The following is a 19031-nucleotide window of genomic DNA, read 5'->3' on the forward strand; positions in this document are numbered from 1 at the left end:
AAATGTGATGTGGAAAGATGTCAAAGACGTAATATGAATGGAAAAGTAAGTTATATAGCAGCATGTGTACTATGATCCTATTTGAATTAAAAATTATAGACATGTAATATGTGTTTTATATAAAAATGGTTTTTTAACTATTACTTTTGATATTCAGTATTGTCTAGGTGGTGGCAATACACTGGTGAGGACAAAACCCCTCCCATATCTCCTTTCACGGGGCTTAAATAGTATGAAATAGAGGCTAATAAAAGACCTATTCAAATAAATACAGAATCATAATTGTGATAATTGCTGAGAAGAATCTTATAGAGGGAACTGATGTAGTCAGGGGGGTGAAGAGAAGGATAACTTTTCTGAAAAAGTGATAATTGAACTGACATCTAAAGAAAGTATTATTAGTTTTACGTATTTTAAGGGTATAATTTTGCCATGTATGATCTGTTCTCCCATTTCTTCTGTATATGTAGGCACTCTTGCACTAGTGTTTCCACCTCATCAGCTTCTACAGATGCTTAAGTTTCTCATTTATTAAAAAAAACAAAACTCTTCTCTGGCTTCGCTCTTCCTTCCAACTACTTCCCTTTATTTCTCCTTCCCTTCTTACCGGGAAAGGGGTATCTAAACTTCCTGTTTCCGCTGACTTAGCTCTCAGGAAAAAAACCAAAATTCAGGCTTACTGCTTCTTCAACCTATTCCAGTCTGAATTATAACAGATTTCATCAAGGTCACCAGTAACCTCTATGCCGATTGAACACTATTTGGTCTCCATTTTGTTTGAATGTTCTGTGACATTAGACATAACTGACGTCTCTGTCTTGGAAATGTTCTCGGTTTTCATGACACTATACTTTTCTGTTTTTCTTTCTCTTTTTTCAATCGTCTTTGCTGTTTTTTTTCTTTTCTAACTATTCACTTCTGTAGTTCCTTAAGGCCTTGTCCTAGGTTCTCTTCCTGTCTAATTCTCTCTAGATAAGCCCCAGGGAATATCTGTATGTGATTTCCAAACCTATTCCTGACTTCTCTTCTGAGCATTATACCATTATGTCCAGCTGCCTCCCGTATCTTTCTATTTTATTTGTTCTTTGTTAATTCAAATATATTTATTTAAATCCTGCTATTTATCAGGTGTTGTGCTGGTACTAGGAATGTCTTAAAAGCTATTTCCAATGAAATGTGATCGAAACCAAATTCATTTGTACTCGCTGCCAAAAACAAACAAGCAAGTAAATAAACAAAAACAGCCCAAATAAGACCTTCTCTACCTTCATTGTTCTCACTGTACTACTGATATCTGCCAGATCTTCGAGCCTGAAACTTGAGATCACTCTTGACTCCTCCTTCTATCTGAGCATTTACCCAAGGTCATCAATCCAGTCCAGTCCAATCCAATCCAGTCACATCTAATCCAGTTTAATCTGATGAAATCTAACCCAGTGCAGTGTCCCACGGCCTGGTCATTCCATCTCCTAAGTATGTTGCCCCCCACTGTTCCTTTTCATGACCAAGACCCTCGCCTATGCTACCATTTCCTCTTGTGTAGACTGCTGCAGTTCCTTCTCTGTGGTCATACTGTATTCACTTTTGACCACCATCTGGCCATTTGCCACATGACTGCAATCTCGATCTCGTAACGTGTTTCCTAATTCCTCTTTGTCTCAGTTTTCTTATCTGTAAAATTGGGATAACAATAGCCCTTACCTCTTGGGTTGCTGTGGGGATAAAAAGAATTATTAAGTATAAAATAGTTCCAGGCACTAAGGCCTCAGTAAATTGTTATCGAGACCTTACACAGGGTTACATTCAGCCAAGTAAAAGGTATGATTAAGACAGAAAGAGGTTTATTAATAAGAGATTTGAATGGAGTAATTATTAGCTTGTTTATACTTAACAGTGCCATATATGTTCACACAAATCTATAGCTCTTATAATATGTGACCTTATTATGTGTAATTGTTTTCTTAATTAAAAGGCTAAGAAGCACCAGGCCTTTCTAGTAGAGACATGTGAAAATAACGTGAAAGAATTGGAATCGATCTTGGACAGCTTTACTGTGTCGGGCCAGTGGACATCAGGTTAGTTGAAGGTATAAAATGACAGTTGCATCTGTCAATGTTCCAAAGTCACTACATTTTGGGAATTCTGCAGATGCCTCTTCCAGTCCCTTATCTCAACATGTTTCGATTTGATGACATGATAAGAGCAGTTCTCACAGCGGTCAGTTGGCCTAGCTGGCTGAGAAAGGGTGACGGAATGTGGACCTGCTGCTGCCCTCCCAGAACTTGATTTACAAGTGTTGGGGTCTGTATGATTGGACAGACAAGGGCTCACTTGCTGTGTTCTGAATCCAACTGAGAAAAAAGTCCTTACAGTATACCTGCGAGGGGAACAGATGTTTCCATCAAACTGAGCCAAATTCTGAGGCAACCTTCAACAACTTAAAGGTCATGCATTCAAAAGGTTATGTAGGACACAGCCTGTAACATAGTGCATATGCTAAGCTGGTTTTCGCCTTTGCTTCCCGCTACCCTACTACACATACTCTGCAGATAAGAGCGCTTAGGAAAAATGTTTGGGTTTTAGTATTAGTGTAGCTATTAAGATAAAGAAGGATAAACATTGTATATTAGGTAGGCATAGTTTGGGAACTAGCAGAAGCGTTAGCTGGCTAATGAATGCTGTTCACTATTTCCATGTCCTTAATTTTTTTGTGTCTTTGCCATTATGTGTGTAATAGTAGCTTTGACTTAAATACTTTTACTTTTCTACCTCAGTTTCCTTTTGCCCTACTGTCGGCCTCAAGTTATTTAGTTGCTTTCTGACTTGTGTTTTTCAAAAGGCATGTAAAATTAAATTCACTCCACTTTAAAATTGAACTCCTGGACTCACGTTATTTGAAGGAATCGAATAGATATTTGGCAAATGAGTTCTTCAGGAAATTGTAAGTTCAGGATATTTGTTGTGCTTGAAAAAGCAGAGGGATATGATCGGGCCCATTTGTACCTTATAGATCTGCAGACTTGTGCTGGTGAACTGTTAGAAATTTAGTGTGTTTTGCTATTGTCTGGTGGGTTTTTTATTTTTGTCTGCTTTTTTCCTTTATACTGTTTTAGCCATAATTAAGAAATTAACAGATAACTTTTTTTTTAAACTTTTCCCCAAAACAGTAGTGTTTCATGGTTTGCTACTGTGGAAAAATCAAGGTGTATAAAAGTGGCATAAAAATATAGATATCCTTGGGGTGTCTGGGTGGCTTAGTTGGTTGACCGTCCGACTTTGGCCCAGGTCGTGATCTTGTGGTTCTTGAGTTTGGGCCCTGTGCTGTCAGCATGGAGCTCAGTTCAGATCCTCTGTCCCCTCCTCTCTCTGCCCCTCCCCTGCTTGTGCTCTCCCTCTCTCAAAAATAAATAAACATTAAACAAATAGATATCCAGTGTTCAGTTATATTTGCTAAAGCTGTGGAGGATACAATTTTCTTTTGCAGTAGTACTGAGATGTATCATTGCTTAGTGGTGTTAGGAGCTTTAAAAATTGTTAAGTTATCATGGTATATCTGATACTTCTATGTTACTTTAAATATTTCTTCAGAGTTGAATTAAAAAAACTAAAAATATTGAGGTCATATCTCCTTTCCATTTTAACATGAAATACTTGATAACAAAGCAACTCATAAACTTTTGCTAAGCCTATAGGAAAAGACTATTAAAGTTTTTTTTTTCTTTTCATCTTTCAATAACCATCCTTTTTAAACTCCTACTTTCCCATATAAATGCACACTCTATATATTATAGATAAAGCATTTCCGGAAAAGGGACCCTATGGTGATTAGTGATGTTTGTCTTGCCGTAGGTGGGTTTTGTTTCTGTGTGGTGCTGGCTCTTTTACTCTTTTACCCACCAAGAACCACTGTTTCTCTGATCCGTGGATATTTACGGAAACATGGACAGGTTCAGAGAACTAGTAAGATAGGATAGGGCGGCAAGAACAAGTAAGAGTGGGAAAGCAACCCCAGGCCCAAGCCTGAAGGGTCCGGTGGAGGACACATTGTCACAATACAAGCCACACCGTGGAGGAGGGCCTGCCCGACAAGAGCTGTGGCTGCTAAAAACTGAAGCCACTGCCAGGAATGCACCAGAGCAGAGGAAACAGAGGAAACAAACAACAGGCCATTCTTTTCTTTCCTTTTTTTTCTTTCTTCCTCCATCCTCTTAACCTCCTCCTGGTGCACTCACTGTCCAAATCCAACCAGAAGTCCGAGGGCAGAGGAGCCCAGATCATGCAGTCTGTAGAGGTCAGCCTTTACAAGGCAAAGCACTGCTTGTTAAAATAATTTACCAAAACCTGTCATTTCTGAAAATATCTTGGTTAGATTCTCTTCTGATGAACTCTTCCGAGTGTGCCATCTTTTTTCACGCTGGCACCCTGGCTGCGTTTACCTGCTTAGGACTCGATTTCCCTCTGGCCCTTGGCTTCCACAAAACAGCCCTGTAAAACTGTGAAGTACTCCCTGAACCAGGGTAAGGTTGGGGTTTTGTTACTTCCCCAAGAGAGATGTAAATAATAAACTTTATTGCTTGATATTTTGTGGAAGAACCCGGACAATTAAGATCGTCTGCTATGTCAGGCCTGGCTTCGCCTACACAAAGTTGAACAAATATTTTATTCCTTGCAAATAAAATAACATAAAAACTTATCTAGGCTAACATCCTGTGTGCATGTGTGATGTAAACATGTATATATCTCACAGTGTATATGTGTTTGAAAAAAAAAGTCTGTTTTAAACAGAGACATGTTGTTACTCTGTGATGACAGCTCAGCCTTAGAATTTGTTACAAAGTTAATTCAGCCACCTCCAGAAGGGTTTTCAAGAGAGATGGACTCTTCTCCAGTATGGCAAGTAGGGAAGAATGCTTTACTTCCTTTTTTACCTCTTTGGAGCTTTCAGTTCAATATAGACTCAGTATCTACACTCCCCAGTCCAGGAAGAGCAATCTATGGAAGAAATTTAGATGCTTACAAAATTGTTTGTTTTGACTTGCATTTTAAAATGGAAATAGCCAGATTTCATTCTTTCTCGTTGCCAAGTAGTGCTCCATTGTATATATAAACCACATCTTCTTTATCCATTTGTCAGTTGATGGATATTTAGGCTCTTTCCATAATTTGGCTATTGTTGAAAGTGCTCCTATAAACATTGGGGTACAAGTGCCCCTATGCATCAGCATTTCTGTATCCCTTGGGTAAATTCCTAGCAGTGCTATTGCTGGGTCATAGGGTACATCTATTTTTAATTTTTTGAGGAGCCTTCACACTGTTTTCCAGAGAGGCTGTACCAACCTGGATTGAACTGGAGGGTATTATGCTAAGTGAAATAAATCAGGCCGAGAAAGTCAGATACCATATGTTTTCACTCATATGTGGATCCTGAGAAACTTAACAGAAGTCCATGGGGGAGGGGAAGGGGAAAAAAAAAGTTATAGAGAGGGAAGGAGGCAAACCATAAGAGACTCTTAAAAACTGAGAACAAACTGAGGGTTGATGGGGGGTGGGGGAGAGGGGAAAGTGGGTGATGGACATTGAGGAGGGCACCTGTTGGGATGAGCACTGGGTGTTGTATGGAAACCAATTTCACAATAAATTATATTCAATATAAAAAAACACAAAATAGGGGCGCCTGGGTGGCGCAGTCGGTTAAGCGTCCGACTTCAGCCAGGTCACGATCTCGCGGTCCGTGAGTTCGAGCCCCGCATCGGGCTCTGGGCTGATGGCTCAGAGCCTGGAGCCTGTTTCCGATTCTGTGTCTCCCTCTCTCTCTGCCCCTCCCCCGTTCATGCTCTGTCTCTCTCTGTCCCAAAAATAAATAAACGTTGGAAAAAAAAAAAATTAAAAAAAAAAAAAACAAAAAACACAAAATAAAAAAAAAATAAAATGGAGTGAATGAAAATTACTTTTTTGGATGAATTTTAGTCCGGAGTTGACAGAAGCTGCCAGGTGTTCTATTCCCTGTCTTCTTCAGCTTCTGGGGACTTCTACATTAAGAAATGTTTCTGAAGCTAGAGTAACCCGTCAGCTTATCTTCAGGTAGAGGATGAAGCAAAGTTGCAGCTGGTCCAAGACATTCAGGAATTCATTTACTTAGAGGATTTAACGTGATTTTCTCACCGTTGATCAGTGTGACATTTCACACTTTGTTTCCTAATGCCTCTGACACAGCCCCCTCCTGCTAACCCGTCTCTGCTTCTCCCTGACTCTCCCTTCAGTCTGTTTTCTCTAAAGCCACCAGAATGATCATTTGAAAACCTAAGTCAGAGCCTGCCATTCCTTTGCCTTAAACCTTATTGGGCTCTGCATTTCACGAAGCATGGAAGCCAAAGTGCCAGCAAGGGCTTTCAAGACCCTACATGGTCTGCCCCTATTCTTGATCACTCCTTTGACCTCCCCTGCACCTTTCTCTGTTTGGGCCACTTTGGCCTCCTGCTGTTTCTCGGGGCCACCAAACATGCTCTTGCCCTGGGGGCCTTTGTGCAGGCCATTCTTTCCACCTGGAAAGTTCTTCACACAGATGTGTCTGCATAGCTTTCTCTCTTGTCTATTTTATTTTATTTATTTCACATTCTTTTAAATGTGAATGAGAGTTTTTATTTTTTTAAGAAAGCTCTACCCCCAATGTAGGGCTCAAACTTATGACCTCAAGATTAAGAGTTGCATGCTGAGATCTCACCCTATGAAGGCTACCGTCTGCTCACCCCCATGTCACTTGTCTCCCTACCTCTCCCTTTTCTGCTCTACGTTTTTTCTTCCCTGTAGCCCTTATGGCTGTCCAACATTTCTAACACACTACATGGTGCACTTATTTTATCCGTATTAGAATTCTCCATAGAAACAGAACCAATATATATAGGATATATATACTTCTTCAGTATGGCAAGTAGGGAAGAATGCTTTACTTCCTTTTTTACCTCTTTGTAAAGGTGTATATATATATGATATATATATATATATATATATGATATATATGGTATATATATATGATATATATGGTGTATATATATATGGTATGGTATATATATATATGCTGTATATATATATATATATATATATAGGAATGGCTCATGTGGTTATGAAGGCTGGGAAATGCCATGACCTGTGTGTCCTCTGCAAACTGAAGAACCAGGAAAGCCATTGGTATAATTCAGTCTGAATCCAAAGGCCTGAGAACCTAGGGGCTCCTGGAGTCTGAAGGAGGAGATGGAAGTCCCAACTCTAGAAGAGAGAATTTGCCCTTCTTCTGCCATTTTGTCTGTAGTGGGGTGTAGGGAGGCAATAGATTGGATGATGCCTGCCCACATTGGTGAGGGCATATCTTTACTCAGTCTACTGATTCAGATGCTAATGTCTTTCAGAAACATCTTCACAGACACATACAGAAACGTTTTGCCAGCTCTATGTGCATCCCTTAGCCCAGTCAAGTTGACACATGAAATTAATCACTACAGTGTCCAAGCTCCATGAGGGCAAAGATCTTTGTCTCTTTTATTTGCTAATGTACTTTAAGCAGCTAGAACATTCCTTGGCACAAAGCAGTCACTCAGCAAATATTTGTTGAATATTAATGAATATAAGTTTGAATGAATTAGTATCAGGTTGAATGTCTATTTTGCATTTCAGTTTTTAAGGTTATAAAGGTAGTCATGGAGTCTCTTTCCTAATTATAAGGGTCTTTTGGGTAGCAGTCCATAAGGAGTAACCAGGAAGATTGACCTTAAGTGGAGAAGATGTACAATCTAAAAATCGGCCATAGAAATGTCACCTTGATTGCCTACTTTTATTAGGCAAGATTGTCTTCATTTGCTTGAACAGGGATATTTATTTCCTATGTCTACTTTCCACCAAAACTGAAGTACTATAGCTGTTCATATCTCTTTTCTTTTCTGGTGAAAATTCTTACAGCAGGGTGTGTATGGGGAGATATCCTTTCCCACTTTGAACCTATGCAGTCTCCCTGCCTCAAGTGTTTCTTCTAATACAGTTTTACCTCTGCCTGAGGATGTTAATAAACACATAGAATGTACTTTTTCCTTGGTTAGGTACGTGAAAAAAAAAAAAAAAAAACTTTTCTTGTGGCTCAGTCTTGGATCCTCCTCAGGGTGCTTGATTTTTGTGTTGACTGAAATAGAACCTCCGACCTTCATCAACCTTTCCTTCCTTGAGGAAATCGTTTGTAATACTCTAGAGGTGTTCTTTTTCTTTCTACTGGAGAGGACCCTGGGAAATAATGGTAACAGAGTTTGATGCCTTTAGGCATATATACATCACCCAGGGATTGGGCAGTCTCAGGGACTGCTCTTAGGATAATCAGGGCAACAGATTGGACTTTTCCTCTTCTCTGTCCTGCTTTACTTCTTTAGTAAAGGACTATTGCCTAGATCTGGTATCTTCCTGAGAATTTTAATTGTCCTTGTGAACCCCATGGATAGTACTTTTTAACTGGATATTCACGGATCAATGAGAAGCTGAGGATGCCTATCAGAGCAGCACATAGGTCTCCTTAGTGTCATTTGCCAAATTCTTCTCACTTACTTCTCTCACATCCCAATCCACAGGTGTACAGACCAAAATTGGCCTACTTCATCATGCTCATAGTTTCCGTTTGTAAAATCAAAGGGAGTGACTTTAATAAGAGTGCTCTAATGGGATCATTAATTAATCACACTGTTATGAAGGCTAAGAAATCCAAGATCTGCAGTGGGTAAGCTGGAGACTCAGGAGACCTGAGGGTGTGGTTCCAGTCTAAGTTTGAGTCAAAGGGAAGGAAAAGACCAGTGTCTCAACGTGAAGACAGACAGGCAGAGAGACAGAATTCCTTCTTATTGGGCCTTTTATTCTATTCAGACCTTCAGTGAAGATTGGATGAGGCCAGCCCACTCTCGGGAGGGCAATTTGCTTTCTCAGTCTACTGATTCAGATGTCAATCTCATCCAGAAACATCCTTATAGACACACCCAGAAATAATGTTTCACTGAATATCTGTGTCCCAGTCAGGTTTATGCATAAAATTAACCATCATATCCCCTTCCCGCTTACTCTTAGCCTGTGGTAACCACTATTCTACTTTCTGTTTCTGTGAATTTGACTACTTTAGACTCCTCATATGGTGGAATCATATAGTATTAGTCTTTTTGTGAATGGCTTATTTCACCTAGCACAATGATCTCAAGTCTCATCCATGTTATAGCATGTGACAGGAATCCTTCCTTTCTGAGGCTGAATAATATTTACATTTTGTTTGTCCATTCATCCGTTGATGGACCTTTGGGTTGTTTCCACCTTTTTTTTTTAATGTTTATATTTGAGACAGAGAGAGAGAGAGAGAGAGAATGAGTGGAGGAGGGGTAGAGAGAAAGGGAGACACAGGATCTGAAGCAGACTCCAGGCTCTGAGCTGTCAGCACAGAGCCCGATGTGGGGCTCGAACCCATGAACCGTGAGACCATGACCTGAGCTGAAGTCTGGCACTTAACCGACTGAGCCACCCAGGCGCCCTGGCTTGCTTCCACCTTTTGGCTATTGGGATTACTCCTCCTATAAATGTGGAAACACCTCTTCAAGACCTTGCTTTCAATTATTTTTTTAAAATTAATTTATTTTGAGAGAGAGAGAGAAAGCAAGGGAGGGGAAGAGAGAGGGGGAGAGAGAATGCAAGCAGGCTCCACACTGTCAGTGCCCTGCCTGACATGGGGCTCAATCCAACGAACTATGAGATCATGACCTGAGTCGAAATCAAGAGTCGCATGCTTAACCAACTGAGCCAACCAGGTGCCCCTCAATTCTTTTAGATATATATGCAGAAGTGAGATTACTGGTCTATTAACTTTAAAAAAATATTTATTTTATTATTCTTTTTTTAAGTTTATTTATTTATTTATTTATTTATTTATTTATTTATTTATTTTGAGAGAGAGAGAGAGAGAGAGCAGGCAGATAAGGAAGGGGCAGAGAGAGAGGGAGAGAGAGAGAGAATCCCAAGCAGACTCCACACTGTCAGTGCAGAGCCTGATGCGGGGCTTATACTCATGAACTATGAGATCATGACCTGAGCCGAAGTCGGACGCTTATCCAACTGAGCCACCCCGGTGCTCCTAAAAAAATATTTTATTTTACAATAATTTCTACACCAAACACAGGGCTTGAACTCATAACCCCAAGATCAAGAGTTGTGTGCTCCACCGACTGAGTCAGCTAGGTTCCCCTGGTGTATTAACTTTTATCACAGAACATTAGTGTACTAAGACATGCCTTGTGGGATGTCCTGTTATTTTAGACTGCTCTAGTTTGCTTTAGACATACTACAAATTTTCCCCTGATAATCAAGGCCAATTATCCTGTATAGAAGAACCTTCTTTGCTCTTTGGTTTCCTGGTTTGAGGAGGCCAGAAATGATTAGGTGATATTCCCAGCTTGCATTTTAATGGAATGTTGGTATGTCTCATGCTGAAGCATTTCTTCTTCAAAAATCAAGACTTAGACCAAAAAAAAAAAAAAAAATCTACAGTTCTGGGATGGGAAAAGCATCACTAGTGAATCATTAGGTGTAATAGTGAGATGAGCCAGTCCCATTTCCAACATTTGATTCCAGGAACCATGAATCCTGGCTAGGGCAAAAACATACCACAAATTGATTGCTGACTCACAGCACAGTTTATATCCTGACAATATTATCCTTGTTCTTCAAAATGTTGCCATCCAGCCACTGTAATGACTCTTCAAAAGGCAATTCAACTATGCTGTATGCCAGCTACTTCAGAGTAATGGGAAACATAGTAAGACCAGTGAATTCTATAAAGATGAGCCATTTTCCATATTAATTTGCTGTAAATTGAGTTCCCTAGTTAGAAGCAGTGCTGTGTGGAGTCTGTAATTGTAAGGTGTCTTGTAAAATCACAGATGGTGGTTTCAGCAGAAATTTTATGGTCAGGGAAGGCAACTCTATACCCAGAGTTAGTGTCTACCTTAGTAAGACTAAAACATTCCATCATTCCATGATGGAAGTGACTTAGTAAAATCAACTTGCCACCAGGTGGCTGGCTGGTCTCCTAATGGGTTCACTGTTTGTCTTTGCTCTTGATAGATTTAGCATACAACAGGGGCTGTATTCCTATCAGTCTTGGTGAATGGAAGTTCATGTTGCTGAGCCCATGTATTGTCTCCATCCTTGCTGCCATGACCCTTTTGTTGTAAGGGAAACAAAGGTGGTAAGGACAAAGGAGGCTGGGAAAAGATGCTGGCTGACATCCACAGAATGCCTCATTTTGTCCTCCTGATTATTAAGATCTTTTTCTACGGGCTGGTCTCGGCACAGTGCCCATTCGGAGAGGTATACCCACGTGCTCCTGCCCAGATCACCTTGGTACCAATTTTCCGGTTGTGTTCTTTTTGAAGCCCTGACCATTTTAGTCAAATAGTTAGCTACTCCACAAATTGGTGTATATTTGCACTTTTGGTCATTCCAGGCAAAATAATAGTCAGGTCCATAACTTGTTTTTGACTACTGGGAGGATTTCACTTCATTGCTATCCTTCAGGGCCACCCTTGAGGGGGGTTGTAGTGCCACAACTGTCTACTTTTAATTAGTGCCAGCATATCATACAGTACTGTCTATATACTGAGCCCATTTTTTTCTCCCATTAGTCAATGGGTCATAGGAAATTTTTCATGGATTCAGGGTGTGGGTAAGAGAGGAAGCAATATAACAAGAATAGGGCCCATTGGAATCTGGACTATTTGCTCATGTAACTTACTTGTGCCTTCACACTGTATAGACCACTTTCATCTGATGATAGAGTGCTGTTGTGCGTGCCAAAATTTATGGATCGTGGATCAGACAATAATGATTTTATGATAGGCAATTCAGGTCACTTGGTAAATTGGTGGCCATGGATGTATTATCTGCTGAGGACTAGTAGCAAGTTTGATTTTTTAAAAATGTTTATTTATTTTGAGAAAATGAGAGAGAGAGGAGAGAGAGAATCCCAAGTAAGCTCCATGTTCAGCACAGAGCCTGGATGCCGGGCTTGATGCAGGTCTCAATCTCATGACTGTGAGATCGTGACCTGAGCCGACATCAAGAGTTGGACACTTAACTGACTGAGCCCCCCCAGGCGCCCCCTATAGCTTGGTTTTCGAGAAGAGAATAGTTATCTGTAGAAGATGACTTGCTTTGTTGCAACTCCCTGAAAGTTTACACTAAGATTCTGTAAGGACCTGCTTGAGCTTGAGCAGTCAGAATGCCATCATCAACTTGGTAGGGAGCTAAGTAGAACATGAGAGTCTTCTGGAATGAAAAGTTGATCAAGGTTCCTATAGACTGGATTGCGCCGGAGTTAATATAGCTCTGAGGTAAAGCTGTGAGGGTGTATTGGTAGCCCTGACAGCCGAAAGAAACTGTTCAGGTAGTTTTTTTTTTCTAAAAGGTTGGAAGAAATAGCTTCATTCCAGTTGCCAGGAAATGTACTGACCTGCTCCAGCAATGAAACTGCATCTTTCGCTGCAGCTGCACTTAGAATCACATGTGACTATGCTTACAGTAATATGCTGACATTCCCTAAGATTCATCTGTTTTCTGCACTAAGCCAGATAAGTTGAATGCTCACGGGGTTGAAGTCACCACCCCTGTATCTTTTAAGTCCTTAACAGAGGCACTAATCTCTGCAATCTCTCCAGAAAGGTGGCATTACTTTTGATTTACTATTTTGGTAGGTAAAAGTTCTAGTGACTTCCACTAGCTTTTTTTCTGTTTGGTTTTCCTCTGTAAATCCTTTAATGCTTGAGTCAGGTAACCAATATGGATATGGTGTCAGTTTCTGCATTTGTCTTTTCTTCGTTATGGGTTCCAAACTAGGGAAATAAGCTGGGTTCAAGTACCTACTGCACCCAATGGCGAAAGATCTGAGCCAAAATTCAGTCAGTCTCTTGACCTCTGTAAGCTCCTACCCTAACTAGTGAACCATAGTAGCATGTTAGTTCTTCAGGAATTAGTGTTCGTTCAGATCCAGTGTCTAGTTTATCCCAGTGAATAACTCCCCTTCTCTAGTGCATAGTCACCTTGGCAAATGGTTGCATGTTTCTTTGAGGAAGGCTAGGAAGAAGATTTATAGTATGACCTTCTGGCAGTATGTTGGGGTTTCCAAATGGGACCCTACCTCTTTATTCAAGGGACACCTGCTCTATGAACTAGCCCAAGTCTGATAATTGACTGAGAGCAAAGACTCTTTTCTGAGTGGATTTAAGTCCTACGTCTGGTAATCAGACTTAGAACTTTTACTCTTATACAAATCAGATAACATTTTATTTTATTAAATACATTTTTTTTAGTTTATTTATTTTTTGGGGAGAGAGGGAGAGAGAGAGCAAGCGAGCATGGGAGGGGTAGGGAGGGAGAGAGAATCCCAAGCAGGCCCCCCACTGTCATTGCAGAGCCTGATGCGGGGCTCGAGCTCACGAATGGTGAGATCATGACCTGAGCCAAAATCAAGAGTTGGATGCTTAGCCAACTGAGCCACCCCGGCACCCCGCCAAATCATATAACATTTTGTATTTTACTCCTATGAACACCATGATCAGTTAGCCAACACCTGTGATCTCTGTGGGTAAAAGCATTTTGTTTACTACTTTGATTCCATTATGGTAAACATGTCCATTTTGTTTCTGGAAGTTAAGTGCTACCACTTGGTCTTTGTCGCTCCAGATACCATTGTCTTCATTGATTTCAGGGACCCAGCCTGATGGCTGTTATCTATGGCCTTTCAGCTGCACAGAGCTTATCAAGCCATATAGAGCCAGCTCATGAAAGATTCTGGGACTCGCCTCACCAATGCATTTCTCAAACATTGGTAAAGGAAGGTTTTTTTGTTTTTTTTTTTTACTTTCCCTGGAGACATAGTTAGGGGTGGGGGAGCAAGACTTACATTATAAATATTCTCTGTATGTTAAAAAAGTTATAAGCCATTTTCCTTGAGAACTCCAGAATGGGTACCTGTGTTTACAAGATAAGGAAGAAGTTTGTTTATGATCTCAGTGAACAAAGCAAATTGATATACAGAACGTAGTCTCAGTTTGAAAAGCATAACGGCCAACAAAATGTTTATATCTAATGCTTTTAGAGTGAAAAAGGAATTTTCTTGATCATCAATGTATTAAATGTTTAGACTTTCTTAGGTGAAGGTAAAACCCATTTGTATGTTATTTTCTGTGTTTTACTATGTGATTAAAAATCCACATTAAATAGCAGGGTTTTCTTTTTCTCCCTATTCTAAGGATGAACATGACTGTTCATGTTCTACATGTATTTATACATATATACATATACACACATATATGTAGTCTAAAAAAATCTCAGTCTTTTGTCTTCTATTGTCTCTCTGTTATTTCTTTATTATTATTATTTTTTAAATGTTTACTTAGTTTTGAGAGAGAGAGACAGAGTTTGAGCATGGAAGGGCAGGGAGAGAAGGAGACACAGAATCCAAAGCAGGCTCCAGGCTCTGAGCTGTTAGCACAGAGCCCAACGTGGGACTGGAACTCACGAACTGTGAGATCATGACCTGAGCCCAAGTCAACGCTTAACTGACTAAGCTGCCCAGGCACCCCACGTCTCTCCATTGTTTCTTAATAATTCTCCCCTTTTGGAGTCTTGCAGGAGACTGAGGTAGATAAGAGAATGAATGTCTGAGAAAGTTGAAGAGATAGACTCAATTTAATGTTTCTACTGTGGAATTACAGGGTACCGAAGTAATAACACTAGCTTCAAAAGCAGTGGTTTATTTGGGTCACGTAGAAATACTTAGTTTTTGGGGTGCCTGGGTGGCTCAGTTGGTTAAGCGTCTGACTTCGGCTCAGGTCATGATCTCGCAGTCCGTGAGTTCGAGCCCCGTGTCGGCTCTGTGCTGACAGCTCAGAGCCTGGAGCCTGTTTCAGATTCTGTGTCTCCCTCTTTCTCTGACCCTCCCCCGTTCATGCTGTCTCTCCCTGTCTCAAAAATAAAATAAACGTTAAAAAAAATTAAAAAAAAAAAAAGAAATACTTAGTTTTTGAGCTTGTCTAAAAGAAAATATTTATATATTATTATTATTATTATTATTATTATTATTTTAGAGAGAGAGAGTGTGAGAGGGGAAGAGGGACAGAGAGAGAGAGAGAGAGAGAGAGACAGAGTCCCAAGCAGGTCCCACACTTAGCGTGGAGCTTGACATGGGGCTCGATCCCATGACCCTGGGATCACGACCTGAGCCAAAATCACCAGCTGGACACTCAACTGACTGAACCACCCAGGCACCCCTGAAAGAAAACATTTAAATAGAGAGCTTGTAGCCATTTTTTTCTATCTTCTCTCTGCTATGGGCTATTCATTCATTCAAAAAAAAAAGATTTGCCTTTATGTAATAATTTTAGGTAAGTCTATACCTAAGAAACATAGAAATTGGGTGCTATATATTAGGCTAGCAGTTTCTAATCTACCATGAGATAATGAAAGAAATATATGCCCTTGACAAGAGATTGATTAGTCCCAAACAAGATGGAAAATTTATTCTTCCCTGAGAACCTTCTCTGATAAGAAGCACAGCCAGTTGAGGTTGGCCTTTTCAGCCAGATAATTATGCCACAACCCTAGTGGAATTGTTAATCAGAGTCAGATTCAGGTAATTCGCCCTGAATCACAAAAGATAATAATGCTCAAGTAGGTGTCTACAAAACAAAATCATATTGTACATACCAGAAGAGAAGAATATCATTATAAATAATAAAACATTCACTGGGTTATGATATGGGTACACACACATGCATATATTTTTGTATTTAGTGTAAGTGTTATGATGTCTCGTAGTAATATGAAATAAAATGTGAAAAAAAAACCCAAACAAAAAACAAACAAACAAAAAATGTTGCCAAGGAACATCCAGAGTTGAAATGGTCTTAATATTAAAAGTGAGTGAGAGAGATTGAAGCAGATAGTGGTGATGTGCAAGTATAGGCTGGCATCCAGTACAGAGACGTACACATATAGACGACATTGGAAGGTTTTGAGTTAGTGCTGTTGAAGTATATAGAGTTCTGACACATTCTGTTCTTCATTTGGACTTTGACCTTTGAAAAGCCATTTATGACCACTTTTCAAATTGTTTTTTATTGCTCTTTATCTGCGTTTTTAGAGCTCCTTTTGATATCTTTAACTGTTTATTGTTTCTTGGGCCATGATGCAGTGGTTATTATTAGGGTAAGTCAAATTAGTCAATAAGGTCCTGGGTCCTAGTGACCTTTTCTTGTTCTTTATAAGCCTTTTGCCATGTTAAGGAACCAGGAACTATTTCTTTTTATGATGGATGTGGGTGACTTAATGTATACGTTGTACTTCAGCTGAACTTTATTGTATAAACATTTTCAAGCAAAGAAACTTTATTTTATGTAGAATATAAGAATATGCATGGGTCAGTAAGGAGAGGTCATTTTGTCCCCTTACCCCTCAACACTCATATTAAACTGGTTTTATTCTTCTGAATTTCTAAGAGGAAGTTTTCTCCCTTATTGTAAAAGCCAGCAGATTTCCCGAGTGTCCTTGAATGATTTATTCATGGCCTACTTGTGTAGTAGCAAAAGAAAAGAATTATACATTACATTTTTTTTTATCTTGTGCAAGAGCAATTTTTAAAAAAATATATTTGGTAAGACTTTTAATAAAATTTTTAATGAGTTGTCTTTCTAACTCATAGTAATTACAAAGAGTACTGTCTTCTCCATTATCATGGCTCAGAGCAGCGTCTTTTTTTTTTGCCCAGCTGGGATATGTGTTGCTTCTATATTACTTTTGGTTTTTAAGTTAAATATTCTTCTTCTGTTTAAAAAAAAGTCTAAGGTGTACCCATACTTGAGATAGTGTTTAAATTATACCTTGATGAATATAATCAATTTATTAATAACATTTTATCCAAAATTAAAACACTAAATATCAACAATGTGCTGAGATAAAGTTAGTCTGTCATTGACCCCCAAATTTTTTCTTCTTTCTCTCTCCTTTTATTTTTGTCTTTCTTTCTTCCTTTCTTCCTTCCTCTCTCCCTTCCTTCCTTCCTTCCTTCCTTCCTTCCTTCCTTCCTTCCTTCCTCCCTTCCTCCCTCCCTTCCTTCCTTCCTTCCTTCCTTCCTTCCTTCCTTCCTTCCATTATTCTTCTTTCCTTTATTATTGCCTTCTTTCCCATCTTTCCAAAGTTCCAGCAATTGAATACATGAAGAATGGATAAATGATCTCATGTAATTACTGGCTTACTATCTTTCCTCCTCTTTTTAGACTGTAAATTCTATGAGGACAGATACCACGCCAATCTTATTTACCTCCATGTATCTAATGCCTTGGATTAGTACATAGTAGGAATTCAGTAAAGTATATGAATGAATAATAAAACGTGTATTATGAATGCTTCTTTTTGAAATCACCCTTGTTGAAAATATGTTTCTTGTTTATTGAAATATTTAGATTATAAAATATGCTAGGGAGAAATTATAATATGAAAAGAAAAATCTTTTAATAAGAATATTTTAAAATTTGCTATTTGTTTAACAGAAGTACAGTGGACAATCAATTTAAAGTGGTTTTTAAAACTAAACTTTTGATTATTTTGGATTAATCTTTTGAACTACATTTGACCATGTGACCTTGATTAGCTCAACTGACTTATGGCCCAACTAAATTAAAATAGTTTGAGGGCATAATATGGAAATACTCATATTTTTACAATAAGTATCAGTTTTAAGGGTTTTAATTGAAACATGATGTGGGCCTGTGTAGATAATAGCATTTTTATTATTTATTTCAAATTGTAACTTGAGAATTTTAAGGATTGAAGAATATTTCCAAGTATAACAGAAAATGATGTGCTCTTGGGTTCAGAAATTATTAGTTAAGCAAAATAAGCCTGACTGATCAGAAACACAAGGACCAGAGTAAATGTATATAACTCCCCCAAACAATGTTAGTATATAGACCGTTCATTTAATTGTTGGATAACAGGTATGTACACATACGTTATGTAGAAGATAGGAAAAAAAGAAAAGAGCTCACTACTAACTACAGTGTGGGCCTTTGTAAGGTACGAAGTAGCCATAAGTCTGAACTTGATATATTATGAACTTAATTTGATCACTTGTTTAGAAAGGCTATTAATACTTGGCTATACAGCAGTATACTTTGGAGAATACGACTCTCCTCGATGTTTCCTCATACCTTTTCAGCTCTATCTAATTGTAATCTCTCTGTTACTCTTTGCTTAGCTTTTGTCTCTTTGTGACTTTGGGATATATTTTCATCTTACATTTTTCTCTAGGCATCCACAAGGACAAAGATAAACCTCCCAGCTTCTCTGTTGTCCTTGAGACTTTGAGGCGTACCTTGACAGATTACCAGAACAAGCTGGAAGACGCGTCTAATGAGGTAACACTGGCACTGTTTGGCTCCACACATATAGCCTTCGGCCTGCAGCAGTGCATTCCCTTGCTTGTTACAAAGGTCAGAAAGATGGGGGATGTTGAATTGACAGCTTCACAGATACAAAAAATAATAAATTGTCCGTCACTGTTCTTTCTTTAAGTGTGGCCTAAAGTGGTGTCTCACTTACGTTTTCGTAACTCTGCAGTCACACTGTGATTTTCAAAGTTGCAAAGACTCTGTCGCTTTCCTGGCCTTCAAAATGTATCTATCTTGACTTAATAAAAAACTGCACGAGTCTTCTGTGTTCATATGTTTCTATTTAAGTGTTAATGTGCTTTTATGAAATTAGGGATAGGTAGTGGAAATTGAGGCTGGGTCAATTATTTTAGGTTAAGATTTCTAGAAATTGAGGAGGTCTTAATGAAAAAAAGAGAGAAGTTCTCATTTTCTAAAGAACGTAAATGTTGTTAGAAGTTTTCAAAAACAAGCATCTGTTTGATGTAGCCTGCTAGTTTTTAATTTGCTGATTAAAAAATCTCGTGCTTCTCTTTATCATCT

General features: G+C 39.0%; 1 protein-coding gene across 11 annotated transcripts in view; it reads left to right on the forward strand.

The window, feature by feature from the left end:
* CCDC171 (coiled-coil domain containing 171) overlaps positions 1 to 19031 on the forward strand; it is a 308212-nt gene that overhangs the window by 101830 nt on the left and 187351 nt on the right. For all 11 annotated transcript variants that reach the window (XM_086685350.1, XM_086685347.1, XM_086685345.1 and 8 more), the window contains 2 exons: positions 1973 to 2075; positions 18370 to 18476. In XM_086685350.1, the coding sequence (XP_086541476.1) occupies positions 1973 to 2075; positions 18370 to 18476 (210 nt within the window). The remainder of the gene's footprint in view (positions 1 to 1972; positions 2076 to 18369; positions 18477 to 19031) is intronic.

The sequence above is a fragment of the Puma concolor genome, chromosome D4 (genome assembly GCF_028749965.1).
Source record: "Puma concolor isolate L17-30 chromosome D4, mPumCon1.1.hap2, whole genome shotgun sequence".
Taxonomy (NCBI): Eukaryota; Metazoa; Chordata; class Mammalia; order Carnivora; family Felidae; genus Puma; species Puma concolor.